The sequence below is a fragment of the Callorhinus ursinus genome, unplaced genomic scaffold (genome assembly GCF_003265705.2).
Source record: "Callorhinus ursinus isolate GAN/ISIS: 27379988/994484 unplaced genomic scaffold, GSC_fseal_2.0 scaffold50, whole genome shotgun sequence".
Classification (NCBI taxonomy): domain Eukaryota; kingdom Metazoa; phylum Chordata; class Mammalia; order Carnivora; family Otariidae; genus Callorhinus; species Callorhinus ursinus.
In genome coordinates this window covers 4612015-4626660 of record NW_027397112.1, presented here as the reverse complement: position 1 = coordinate 4626660, position 14646 = coordinate 4612015, and the positions used below count along the sequence as shown (strand labels likewise).

At 39.0% G+C, this 14646-nt stretch overlaps 1 protein-coding gene across 4 annotated transcripts in view; it reads right to left on the bottom strand.

The window, feature by feature from the left end:
* ABCA6 (ATP binding cassette subfamily A member 6) overlaps nucleotides 1–14646 on the bottom strand; it is a 73173-nt gene that overhangs the window by 7446 nt on the left and 51081 nt on the right. For all 4 annotated transcript variants that reach the window (XR_012375406.1, XM_073883200.1, XM_073883201.1 and 1 more), the window contains 10 exons: nucleotides 11278–11385; nucleotides 10296–10469; nucleotides 9778–9891; nucleotides 7410–7526; nucleotides 5772–5849; nucleotides 4417–4508; nucleotides 3592–3712; nucleotides 2001–2118; nucleotides 795–886; nucleotides 158–336 (listed from right to left, as the gene is read on the bottom strand). Coding sequence is in view for 3 of the 4 variants with exons in the window: in XM_073883200.1 (XP_073739301.1) it covers nucleotides 158–336; nucleotides 795–886; nucleotides 2001–2118; nucleotides 3592–3712; nucleotides 4417–4508; nucleotides 5772–5849; nucleotides 7410–7526; nucleotides 9778–9891; nucleotides 10296–10469; nucleotides 11278–11385 (1193 nt within the window). In the remaining variant the exon portion in view is untranslated. The remainder of the gene's footprint in view (nucleotides 1–157; nucleotides 337–794; nucleotides 887–2000; nucleotides 2119–3591; nucleotides 3713–4416; nucleotides 4509–5771; nucleotides 5850–7409; nucleotides 7527–9777; nucleotides 9892–10295; nucleotides 10470–11277; nucleotides 11386–14646) is intronic.

Here is a 14646-nt window from a genome sequence, read left to right as displayed (position 1 = left end):
CCAGGACCCTGGGATCATGACCTGAGCCAAAGGCAGACACTTAACGAGGGAGCCACCCAGGCGCCCCTCTACTCTCCATTCTTTATCAGTGAAATCATCATCAGTGGAATAGCCTCCCTGACTCTGGACAAAAAGGAATCACATGACCTCTCTTTACCGTGAAATGGCAATGGTGGAGTCCCCTTTCCTCAGCCCTTTGATGGTGGCGAAGACCTCCAGATGTTCCCTCGCAGTCAGGGTGGGCCAGAGCACGTTCTCCTGAGGACAATATCCCAGGAAGTTGACTGTGTTGTCTGCCTGATGATCCCAAACTGAACCACATCCTTTCAGTTCTACCTAAGAAAGTAAACCAGTTTTAGAAACACGTGTAGCCTTTTCTCCAATCTCACACTCAAGAACTGACATGTAGCTACTAAATACCTAAATTTTCTGAGCATCACAGAAACATTATATGAGTGAAATCTTATGGTATTTGTCTTGCTCTGACTTCTTTCACTTAGCATTATACCCTTTATAATCTATGTTGTTGCAAGTGATAGAAATATTGAAATCATTATATTGTACACCTGAAAGTAATATAACACTGTATGTTAATTGTACTTCAATAAAAATTCTTAATTAAAAAGATAAATACACAAAAATTAAAAAGCTAAAACAATAAGTATGATAGAAATTCATATTTATTATAGAAAACTATTTAAATTACTAAAGGTAGAGTCTTACAAAGATATAACCTATATTTATCATGAAATGTCTATTTTGTGAATGAAAATCATTGTGTCATTTCTTACTACCTCTCCAGCTGTTGGCTTCGTGATCCCAGAAATCATTCTAATAGATGAGCTTTTACCAGCGCCGTTGGGTCCTAGCAATCCCAAAATTTCACCTGAAAGAGAATCACTGGATTATCAATCTGGGAAGTGAATTATCCTAAACCTGTTTCTTCAAACCTTTTGAGATATGTACACCCCTCAGTACTATTTTGAAATTTTTAACATATATGTAATCCATTTCACCAAACCATGTTCTCTAACTCCCATAATTATATGAAATATTAGTGAAAAGCTTATGGATTTGATGTCAATAAGTCCTTTGTTTTCCAGATTACTTTTTCAGTTAAAAATGGGCCAGATTCTTTATGGTAGTAGATGGCTGATGTGCTGAGTACATGTTTAAGTGATTCCTAAACTTGGGAAGTCAGGGACACTTTCTCCATCCCAAATTCCCCCACCTGCATCCAAGCCACCATCATCTTTCATCTGAACTGATATAAACTTAGCCTCTTGTCTGCCACCCAAATTTACAAACAATAGCCAATGTGTCAATTTATTCAAAACTTAAATGGTAACAAAAAGCTAGCTAAAAACCCTCCGGTGGCATTCCACTAATTTGATATAAAAATCTAAACCCTTTGCTGTATTTCACAAGGTGGGACCCAGTCTGGCCCTGCTCCCCTCTTGGGACTTCCTCCCTTCACCTGTAGATGCATCCACTTCCTCTTCACGCCTCGATCATTCCAAAGGCAGCCCCAGCTCTGAGTTCCTGCCCTCGCTCTTCTCTCTGTCTGGGTGTCCTTATCTCTGCGTGCTCACATAGATGGAGACCCTTCTCATCACTCAGGTCATGTCTTAAATGTTACTGCTCCAGAAGGGTTTTCCCGAACCCTAAGTGAATGCAGCCCCAAGTCACTCATGTCATTCTACACATTTGAATGCCCCACACAGAACTTGCTTCTGTGATACCTGACACTTTTCTTGATAAGATATTTTTGGTTTTTGACCCTCTCTTAGGATGTAAAATCCATGAGGACAGGGACTTTCCTATTTCTGTCATGATTATATTCCAGAACACAAAGCAGTCCCTAGCATGCTCAAGAAATATATGTTGAATGAAGGAATGCATGCATGCATGCTTCAGCAAGTACAATGATGCCTATAACAGAGATGTTCAGTGGGTATTTCTGAAATAATGGTGAATAAAATTAAGTGATTCTTCCAAACCTTTTTTAACACAGAAGGAGATATTTCTTGCTGCTATTTTCTTCTTCCTCTTTGAGAAGCAACTTTTCTTCTGACCTGCATACTCTTTGTGTAGACAGCTAGCAATTATGACAGGTTTCTGGAATAGAGGACAGTGTGATTTTCCTCTTAACCTTCAGGGACTTTATGTTCCTATGTTCTCATTACTGAAAATTTTCTTACTCTATATCATAAAACAAAGTATATTTTATTTTTATTTTTTAAATTTAAAAAAAAAGACTTATTCATTTATTTTGAGACAGAGAGAGAGAGAGCACACTGGGAGGGGCATAGGGAGAGGGAGAATCTGAACTAGACTCCCCACTGAGCGTGGAGCCCAACACAGGGCTTGATCCCACCACCCTGAGAACATGACCTGAGCCAAAATCAAGAGTCAGATGCTTAATGGACTGAGCCACCCAGGTGCTCCAAAACGAAGTATATGTTAAACTGATAGTAATCTATACTGCTTGTTTCAAATATAACCTGCATTCACTGATGTCAACAATATCTCTAAGTCTCTTAAATCTATCTTCTAAAATAAAACAGTATGGGGCGCCTGGTTGACTCAGTCAGTTAAGTGTCTGCCTTTGGCTCAGGTCATGATCCCAGGGTCCTGGGATCAAGCCTCGCGTCAGGCTCCCTGCTCAGCAGAGAGCCTGCTTCTCCCTCTCCCTCTGCTTGATGCTCTGCCTACTTGTGCTCTCTCTCTCTGTCTCTCTGTCAAATAAATAAATAAAATCTTTTAAAAAATAATAAAATAAAGTAAAACAGTATAGGGGCACCTGGGTGGCTCAGTCGGTTAAGCATCTACCTTCGGCTCAGGTCATGATCCTGGGGTCCTGGGATGGAGCCCGACATTGGGCTCTCTGCTCAGCAGGAGTCTGTTTCTCCCACTGCCTCTGTCCCTACGCCCTGCTTGTGCCCACTCACTCTCTCTTTCTCTTGCAAATAAATATATAAAATCTTAAAAAAATAAAATAAAACAGTACAGCTTCATGGAAACTGGCTCATTGCCTTCCCAGAAAGGTCTAGCCTCATGGGCACATCACAACATCTAAGCCAGACAAAAGAATAACCCTTCAAATCTTAATCCCCCTTCAGCATTTTATAACAAATCTCACATAAATTCTCCAACTCATGAAATTTTTGGTTTTGAAATTAGAGCTCTACTTATCACAGCCCATTTTCCTCTAAAGAACAATAAAACCATTGTGTTCAGTGTGTTCCTTTGAGCTTCCAGGATACTCCAAAGAAGTGCCTCCATATTTAAGAATTATGAAAATACACCAATACAAACTTTCGAAATGAAAACCAGCATATAGGTCCATTAACATCCACTTTGTCACTTGCTTTTCTTTCTTTCTTTTTATATTTTTATTCATTTGAGAGAGAGTGAGCGAGAGAGAGAGCACAAGCGGGGGGGAGCAGCAGAGGGAGGAGAAGCAGGCTCTCCGCCAAGCAGGGAGCCCGACGTGGGGCTTGACCCCAGGACTCCAGGATCATGACCTGAGCCGAAGGCAGACGCCCAACAGACTGAGCCGCCCGGTGCCCATGTCACTTGCTTTCCTACCTCATCTGTGTGTGAAATGGTCAGGGCAGCTGCTACTCTTTGCCTTTCTGCTTTAATATCTTCATCCTCATCAACAGGTTCTTCAGGATTAGGTCGAGCACCTCTACTTTGGGGGTAAATTCTGTGGAGAAAATGAAATGTAGGACATAGGGTTTTTTAGTTAGTGAGGATATCCCCCACATCAGCTTCTCTGTGGTTTTCCCATCCTTTCTCTCCATACGCTGGTGATGGTAATGGCCCTGTGAATACTGCTTCTGCTTTTACCAAGAATTCCCATCCCCAACACCAGGATCCCTTTCTCGTTATTGTCATTCTTCCTCGTTAGACTCTTTGACCCTTACAAATGTGCTGGCAACTACTGCTGCTTCTTTAAAAACCAGGTCACCTACATTTTGTCTCTTGACTCTGAGCCCATCTTAATCACACAGACATTTGCCCTCAGCATCTTTTCTGTTTGCCCCTCCGACAGCCCCTGTATAATGTCCACCTTATGGAACACTCTGAACTATGGTAGGTTGCTCGACCACTTCCATCCTATCTCCTCTGTTCAAGGATGTGTGAGCATCTTAGATGGGAAAATGGCATATTTGGGTGTTCATTAAATTTCTGTGGAACTGAAAACCTCCCTCCACTGGTTCGTGGCAGAACTCTGACTGAGAGTCCTATTTCCAGGCAGTCAGCCAGCAGCAATCCATGGATCATCATGAAAATCAGCATGCTGCTTACGTCATAAATATCAATCCGCATGAACAGGTCAGTAGTGCAGCCCACTATGGAGGAACGTTAAAATATGATATTAAGTTCGAAATTAAGTTTTATCCCAACCTGAAAACAGGATCCTTTCGCATTATTTTCTTTCCACATTTTGTTTCCATGCATCTTAGGATAAAAACAAATATCAAAGCCTGCAAGTAAGGCTAGGAGCAAAGAAAAACAGTTATATATAGGCATAAGTTCACAAATATTACTTAAACATCTGCATTAAATTGGTGGTCTTTGTCTTCAAGTAAAATACATGGGAAACATTTTTACAAATCAGGGGAGAAATCCAGCTGTACAATGACAATCCAGTTTAGTGGCACCTCTCTCCTTTCTTCTCACAATCCACATCCTGTCTGTCAACAAATTCTATCTGCTCTACCTTCAAAATTACCCAGAACCCAACTTCCCGCCCCTGCCTGTGCTGCTCCCACCCAGGTCCAGGCCATCATACTTTCCCATTATAATACTGCAACACCTTGTTACCTGGTCTCCTTCCTCTTCTCCCTGTGCCCCAAACACCTATTCTCAATACCATCACTAGAAGTACTCTTTTAAAAAATAAGTCTGATTATATTGTTTTGCTTAAAACCCCCCAATGACTCCTCGGTTACTCAAAGAAAAGTTAAAGTTCTTATAGTGACCGAGACTGCTCTTTGTAGCCCCCTCTGTCCACCCTGCACTGGGCCCTGTGACTTCCATGATCTCCTCTTGTACCACTCTCCCCTTGGTCACTCGGCCACCACCACACTGGCCTCCTGGCTGACCCTGGAACAAGCCAGCATCACCTGTGCCCCTCCTACTAGAAAGTTCTTCCCCAAGTTATCCCTGTAGCTTGCCTCCTTGCCTCCCTCAGATCTTTACTTCTCAATCAGGCTTTTCCTGACCACCCATCTGACATGATATATATTATCTATTTAATTTATTACTGGTCTCCTTCCACCACAATTTAAATGCCACAGGGGCAGGCCCTTCTGTCCATATTTGCTCTTATGCCTAGAAAAGTGGAGACACATTGTATTCAGAGCCAGTAGCTTTCTTCAGCTTAAATATACCAATATAATCATTTTTCCCTTTCATTTTTATTATTCAACTTTGTCCTTTTTATCTTTAATTCAAAGGATTTCAGTTATATTGCACCTATATTTCTTACAAGCTCTCTCAAATTTGGAGGTGGCAATAAACAGGATAAATAAACATGAAAAATTAATTTTATATTACACTCTGGACCTACACAGTCCACGCGTGCCCATAAAAAGTAACTTGTGATTTGGAATCATATCTGAATTGTCTTATTCTGAGAGTATATTAAAAGTGCTTTCAAAGTTGGCGCACATCAGACAAACCAAATAGTTATGATAGTAAATGCTAACTATCCAAAAAAAAAAAAAATAGGTGGACAGGTAGAAAGGCCTTCTTACTATTAGGCATACTAGAAGATCAGCTCCGCTTGGGTCATATCTGTGGTCTGGGTATTTTGGTTGGTGCTCATAAGCTCTCTGCAAAGACAAAAAGAAAAACAGCTGAGTGCAAGTTCATCAGCTTTATGATTTGCATTTAGATAATATGGAATTCCACATATCACATACTTCCTTCATTAAGTGTGATTCCCCTGTGTGCACTGGTGACAAGCAATTCCCTGCAGAAAAGAAAGGGGACCCCCATTCAATGCTGTCTCCTGGTGAACAGGTAACCTGTGTCTGTTCTTCTTTTCCAATTTTTTTCTTTAATGTTTTGGTTTAAGGTTTGCCTCAAGTCTACTGAAAGCATAGCAGAGAGAGGAGCCTGCATTGTGACAAATAATAGGGGTTGACAATATTTGTCCTAAATGTCCCTCAACAGCCTTTTCAGGGCCCCTTCCTACCCAGGTGGTGACTTGCCCACCAAAATAATTAGTCCCATCATGTTACTCTTTCTTCATCAATCATTGCATTCAGAAAGTAACTCATTCCTCCTAAACAATGTATGACAGATCTAGGTTAATGTAGTTCACTTTGTAGGTCTGCTTATATCCTAGGAAAGAAATGCTTTAAGCAAAGGAATGAATCTCCAGTTGAGAATTCTAAGTGTTGCTCAATCAATGGAAAAGTGCTTTTGCAGACAGAAGGCTTTCGCAGGTTCCCAAGAACACAAGTGATTAGGGCAGCTTTTTCTACTTTCTTTGCAGTATCATCCAGGATGATGCGGGGCTCTAAAGAGTATGCTCCTGGCTGAGCTCTTGGGCTCATCCCATCGTACACGTCTTTCCATTTGAATCCAACCTTCTTTAATGCCTCCTGGTCTCTCCTGCTTCACTGCCTTCACTTCTTTCCAGAGAACATGCTTACCTTCTGCCCCACTCTCCAGCTAATTAATTCTGACTCATTCTTCAGGATTCTGTTTAACAGCATTGCTTCCCCCCCTGCCAAGAATTCTCTCTCTAGATTGTGTCAGCTATGCTTTGGACCCTGCCCTTGGCACTCTGCCCTTCTTCTTTGGATCCTTTAGGCCCTTTTGCATTGACTTGAGCTCTTCAACTCCACCAAGCTCTGTGGAAGGATGGACTGTGCTGTCTTGTTCATCAGGTGTCACCAATGACCAGCACAGTGATTAACACAGAATACTGTTTAATATATATTTGTGAACAAATAAATGGTATTGTATATGATTTTATCCTCGCAATGGATAATGAATACCCATTAAACTAGGCAACATTTTTCAATCTGGAATTAGTTTTGAATAGCATTTGACAATGCTTATGTTTTGCATAGGGCATATGGTAAAGCTTTTTAAACAGCTTTATTGAGGTTAATTTTTCATGCCATAAAAATCACTCATTTTAAGCATACAATTCAAAGATTTTTAGTAATTTACAGAGTTGGGAGAACATCACCACAATTCAACTTAATAACATTTCTATCACCCCAAAGAGATACCTCATATGCATTTGTGGTCAATCCCCATTCCCACTCCAACCCCAGGAAACCACTAGCCTGCGTTCTATCTTTATAGATTCGGGGCTAAGCACTTTAATAGGCTACGCATTCAGAATTAATGACACGGTTGGTAATATTTCTTACCTGTGCCAAAAAAGCTAGAAATCCACCCATGGTGGTTGAGGGAACTAAAACCATGGTAGAAATCAAGGTAGGCAAGTTGAAGTGAATCAGCATAATGTCAAACATGATGATTGAGGCCTACAAGGCAAGTTAAAACATATTGCATGTCAGACATATGCAGTTGACTGATATTAGGTAAATTTTTAAGACGTAGGGGGTCTCATCATATACATCAGGATTTTCCCACATACAGATTCATCACTTTCAGAGGGATAAGGGAAGTGAGGGGTTTTTTGTTAATGAGAATAAATGTGACCTTTGGTTACCCAACAGAAAAATTTTAGATAAAAATCTGGAGATTAAGGTGAATGTTAAAGTGACCAGGTAGACTTTCTGACAGTGCATTCATTAAGTGTAATCTAAGACAAGAGGATAAAGAGAGAAATTTACCTTTATATTACTAAGGTAACAATATTGTGAATGTATAAAAACCTGTATAGGATGGAAAGCTAGACAGGTGGTTATTTTAAAAAGTCCATACTGCCTCCCACTTAGACTAAAGCTTTCTAAATGTCATCCCTGCTCCATTTCTTCCCCATTCCAAACAAATAATTTTATCGAGACTGTGCATTTTGATTGCAATGGATTTATTTTCTTTTAAAATACTGGTAAATGTGGGATGGGGGATGAAGATAATTTTTCATTGTTCTGTTTTAAGGATCAGTTTATCAGTCAACAAGTATGTGTTGAGCACTGTATTGAACTTTTGCTTGATCTTATTAATGTATGAATTATAATAAAAACACTAAGAATTATAACTACTAAATTCACTGAATATTACACAAAACACCAGGCATTAAGAATTTAGCATGCACTGTTTGCTTTAATCCCCACAACAACTCCATAATGTGGTCATTCTTACTATCCCTTCCTTCCATATGAGAAATCTACGGTTCAGAGAAACAAATAACATCCTCAAGACCAGACAGTTAGTGAGTGACAAAGTTGGAATTCAAAACCCTATGTGTGTGTGATTCCTAAGTCTTTAGGTTAGAAGGCTATACTGTTTTGTGGGATTGTTATGCAGGGGAATGTTGTGTGACTACTAAGTGAACTTACAGTTTGGGGGAAATGTGTAATCTACAAACAAAAAACAATTGTGAATAAAACCAGTAACTTGTAATCAAGTGTTCAGTAAGAGCACAATAAGCATTTTAGATGGCAAGTCCAAAAAATTTTTGTCATTTTGGAACCACCACGATTTCTCCGCAAAGGTATTGCGTGATTATCCACGTTTACGTTATTTCTCTCCTCTTGGTTTCCATGATATCACATGTGTCTAATTTTTCTCCCAGCTCCTTATTTTTGATAACTACAAGTCTATTGGTCCACTTAGCTAACTTCTCTTACTCTACCAAGCCTCCAAGTTTCTTCTTTTGTGAGTTGTTTTTTCCTTCTTTCTCATCCACTGGAACAAGAGAGAATTGCAAACTGCACAAAGGAAACATGCTATCGCTCAGTATGCTAAGATGCGCTACCATACCCCACCATAGGCTGAAAGGTACTTCCGTATTAGACAAGGGCCTAAGATACCCATGAAGGACTACACCCCGTGGGCTAGGAGAGTCCACTGGACTCTAGAAACAAATTAACAGCTGAGTGTGGCTTCACTCAGTGATGAGGGGACTTTAGTATACTTTCCTTACAAATTTACCCAAGATCACAAAAGGACAACTGCACTTACCATCATCTGATACATTTTTATATATGATCTGTGAATCCTAAGACTAGCATAGTTTAAATTGATACAAACTGCATGATGAAAGGTCAATTATCACAGTACATATCCTCAACACATATTTTAAATGAAATTATAAGTTCTTTGTATCAGGCATAAAATTATTGCAAACTGCTTGAGGTCTCCGTGAAGATGTATAATTCAGCCCACTCAAATCAAGATGTTGATCAACATAAACTTTAAAATAGTATTGTCAACCATCCTACTATCTCATATTTTTTTGACATCAGGAATGACATAAGGTCTGAGACCTCAGTTTTATTCTTGAATCATCACTGATTTTTATGTGGCCTTAAACGAATTCCTGAATTTTTTCCCCTCTATAAAATTAGGTGAATTATGGCGGCGCCTGCATGGCTCAGTCCTTAAGCGTCTGCCTTCATTTCAATATTCCATAAATATGTAGCTTTTCAGTGGTATAAAAATGCAATAGACAAGGACACTGAAATAGATATACAGGTGAAAGAAAAAGGGAAAATAATTAGAAATTATAAATGTGTATTATACTGTAACATTTCTCAAGGCAAAGGTGATTATATTTAATGTTACACTGAAAGTTACTCATCTCTCTATGTTTGTATATGTACTTACAATATAGAAGCAAAATGACCAAAGGCCACTATTTTTTTTCCACTTGCGAAAAATAAATGATATCACATATGTCAAGAAGACAAGTGAAGCTGCATAACCGAGCCCAAATACAACCTGAAAATAATACAAATAATCAAAGTCAAACACTGAAGTATTAACGGAAAGAAAAATTAAATTACAAATATTTTTAAATATCTTATTTCAGGGGTGCCTGGCTGGCTCAGTCGGTTAAGCATCTGACTTTGGCTCAAGTCATGATCTCAGGGTCCTGGCATCAGGCTCCCTGCTCAGTGGGGAGTCTGCTTCTCCCACTCTCTCTGCCCCTCCCCCTGCTCGTGCTCTCTTTCAAAAAAATAAAAATCTTTAAAAAAAATCTTATTGCACGTGCATTTTGAACTTTTTTTGTTTTAGTTTATGACAAAATAAATATGAAAACATCTTGCTTATACAAAATATCAAATGTTATAATTTATCATGAATTACTTTATAAGATACTGTCTATATAATGTGTTACTTACCAAACCAAACAAAATTCGACTTGTGATATAAATCTCCATTATGTTGGCTATGTAAAAAATTAAATACATTGAAAGGAGAAGAAAAATGAAGACGCTAATATCCACCAGTGCCTGCCCACACCAGTAGGCAGAAGGGTAGAGGCCTGAAATCCATAGCTGGGACTTAGCTCTCTTCTGATGAGAAAACACAGGATATACATAGATTCAGTTGAAATCCAAATCCAAAACAAACACATTGGGAGAGATTTTAAGATAAATATAATCAAATCATTTTAAATCTTCTAATAATTTAATTATGTATATATTATTTGGAATCTGAGGTCTAAAGAGCCAACGATGGCCATTGTGAAAATGAGTATTATTTTATTTTATACGTTTGATTCCCCACATAACTTTAACTCATGCATAATGAATAGAAAAGCAGACCTCATAATAATCAAGGCGTAAACTTCCTTCAAAAGAGATATTATTCTGTGACCTGAAGGACAATAAATTATTCATTATCCAAATATGTTATGGGGGTTACTGGCTCAGAATAGTGAAGGATGACTTATCTAAATCTGATTTAACTGTTTTGCCTTGGATAACAGACACGATCAAGTACAGATATAACCAAAAATTTTATTTGCCACAGTAGAAAGGGGATTTAAGTCTTACATCTGGTCCTCAATTTAAATATCAATGATTTCTTCTTTTTCACTAGGAAATAATGTCAAAAGTTGTATCATAGTCCTCTTTACAAGTTTAGATTAATTTGAATCCCTGTAAAATTATTGCATGTTTCCCGCAATTTTGAAGTAAAAAATATTTTGTGTTTTTAGAAGTAAAGTTTCTGACTTGATAGAAATAATGCTTAACTACACTATCTAAATTAGACATATGCTTCTATGTCTTTCTCACAGGAAAACATTTTGAACACATAGCATTTAAAACACAATTACTGGAGCCCTTGAAGTTTCTCTTTTCTCCCCCCTTCTCTTACTTTGTAATCGCTGATACTGCTCATGGAGATATAAGGTGAAATGCTGCACACAACCCAAAACAAGAACATGGAACCTTCTGGCAGTCCAGTCCAGAAGAAGATATAATTCTGTAAATATAAAAGGTACTTTAAACTTGTGAATATTTTAAAAATTGAAACAAATACCAATGTGGTGTTATCACATTGACTGATTTGAGCATGTCGAGCCACCCTTGAGGCCCAGGAATAAATCCCACGTGATTGTGGTGAATAATCCTTTTAATGTACTGTTCGATCCTATTAGCTAGTATCTTGGTGAGAATTTTTGCATCCATGCTCATCAGGGATCTTGGTCTGTAATTCTCCTTTTGGGTGGGGTCTTTGTCTGGTTTGGGGATCAAGGTAATGCTGGCCTCATAGAAAGAATATGGAAGTTTTCCTTCCATTTCTAGTTTTTGAAACAGTTTCAGAAGAATAGGTATTAATTCTTTTTATAACAGACACATGAAAAAATGCTCAACATCACTTGGCATCAGGGAAATACAAATTAAAACCACAATGAGATACCACCTCACACCAGTCAGCATGGCTAAAATTAACAACTAAGGAAACAACAGATGTTGGTGAGGATGTGGAGAAAGGGGAACCCTCCTACACTGTTGGTGGGAATGCAAGCTGGTACAGCCACTTTGGAAAACAGTATGGAGGTTCCTCAAAAAGTTAAAAATAGAGCTGCCCTACGACCCAGCAATTGGGTCATAGGTATTTATATACCAATAAATCCTAGGTATTTATCCAAAGGATCAAAACATAGTGATTTGAAGAGGTACATGCACCCCAGTGTTTATAGCAGCAACGTCCACAATAGCCAAACTATGGAAAGAGCCCAGATGTCCATCGACAGATGAATGGATAGAGAAGATGTGGTATATATGGTAAACAATGGAATGTTACACAGCCATCAGAAAGAATGAAATCTTGCCATTTGCCATAATGTGGGTGAAACTAGAGGGTATTATGGTAAGCGAAATAAGTCAGAGAAAAACTACCATATGATTTCACTCATATGTGGAATTTAAGAAACAAAACAGATGAACATAGGGAAAGGGAAGGAAAAATAATTAAGAGGAAAACAGAGAGGGAGGCAAACCATAAGAGACTCTTAACTAAAGGAAACAAACTGAGGGTTGCTGGAGGGGAGGTGGATGGGGGAGGAGGGGTAATTAGGCGATGAATATTAAGGAGGGCGCTTGATGTAATGAGCACTGGGTGTTATATGCCACTGATGACTCACTAAATTCTACCTCTAAAACTAATAAAAAACTTAAAATTGAAATTAAAAAATTAAACAAATACTAATTATCATTAACATACACTTTTTAAAGTATTAAAAAATATAGTATTTTTATAGTATTTTATAGTATTATACTATAGTATTATACTATTTTATAGTATTAAAAAATAAAAATAAAAGTGTATGCCTTATTTCAGCAACATCTATGCATGAATGTGGGAAGGATGTGTGACAACTCCTAGAAAAAAAAAAGAGAAGTAAAATATCACTTAGGACCCACTTCAGGTTATATATCGAAAAGAACTGAAAGCAGAGTCTCAAAGAGATATCTTCCCACACATGTTCATAGGAGCACTAATCATAATAGCCAAGGGGTGGAAGCAATCCAAATGTCCATCAACAGATAAAGAGGTAAACAAGACATGGTATATACATACAGTGGAATATTATTCAGCCTCTAGAAGGAAGGAAATCCTGTTACATGTTGCAACATGGATGAATTTCAAGGACATTATTCTAAGGAAAATAAGCCAGTCAGAAAAAACCAAATACTATACGACTGTCCTTATATAAGGTATGAAAAGTACTTAAATTAACAGAAACAGAAGGTGGGATGATGATTGCCGGGGGCCAGGGAAAAGGGACAAGGCCGTTTTAGTTTTGCAAGATGAAAAAATGTAAGAGATCTGTTTCACAATAATGTGAATATGCTTGACACTATTGAACTGTACACTTAAAAATGGTCAAGATAGTGAATTTTATGTCATGCGTTTTGGCCACAGTGCAAAAAATAATAATTTGGGACTTACGATCCCGGAGAAACAGATCACTCAGGCCCGAGCAGCATGTCTTTCTCAGCTAACCTTGTTACAGATATGTGAAGCCATCAGCAGCTGGTCGGATATATTTGGAAGCAAAAGGGCTAAAAAGAAAACTTGATGCCACCAAGCTTGCGGGGAAGGAGACAACTTTGAATCACCATCCCCAAATCCGTGTCTGCCTGAGGCTGGGCCCATGCTTAGGTACAGGACTGCGTCTTGGATATAATCACAGTCCAGCAGTGCAGTAGCCTGTCTCAAAGTAATCCTACAGTTCTCAAGCTTTACTTAAGGCTTTAGAGGCTACGAGGATCAATTTGAATGTTTCACCAGGTACAAAAATCCATTACTGCCTTCATAAAAATGGCTGAGAGAAGAAAGGTTTGTGCCATTCGGGATGCCTAAGAGAGTAACTGGGATCAAACTTTATTTGATCCTGAGTAAACAAGTAATGACATGAGAAAACTAAAGGACCAAGAGTGGATAACATCTGTGTCTTTCTACTGCCAGTTGGTTCTACTTTCTGGAGAGTTCCCTTCAGACTCTCCTACCCTTGCACTGTCCCAGCTCTCACGGTCAGTGGGGGCTTCAACTCAATGGTGCATGTGTCTATTGCTGACCACTCAAGTATAATCTGTCCATTTGCTCTTGCTCGTCCCTCCAGCACCACAAATGCAGTAAAGCCAAAACTGAATTCAACCCCTTTGTCACAAAATGGGCTTCCCTTTTTGATGGCTCCATTTCTAATCCTATATACTGCTCTTCCAGTCTCCTGATTTAAAACAGTTTGAGTCAGCTTTAAGAGATCCCTCTTGAATATCAGGGTCTAACCAGAAAACCATTACTACCTTCAGGACTTCAGATAGAAAATACTCATGCAAGGGCTACATGTGTGGGAAGATAAGAGAAGCCAACAAGGATGAAGCAAGAAGACACTGTCACTTCTGGGCGGGGGGGAGGGGGCAGGGGAGGCACAAAGGGAGGAAGCAATGTGCCTGGAGCCCAGGCTGCAGGATTCTCCTGCTCTCCTGGCTCCCACTACTGCTTCTTGTCATCTAAATCCAGGCTATAGCCAGCTGACAAAAACCCTGAAGACGCAGCCCATGTGCATCGGATACCCATACAATGCACACAACTAGGGGTGGGTGAAGAAATTAACCAGAAGGCATACAGCCCGAGAACTGGCAAATTCTCCTTCATATCAATCTACTACCCATTTAGTCGATGAATGGTCCACCAACAAATTAGATTAGACTTACAAGATTCTAAAGCTGTTTT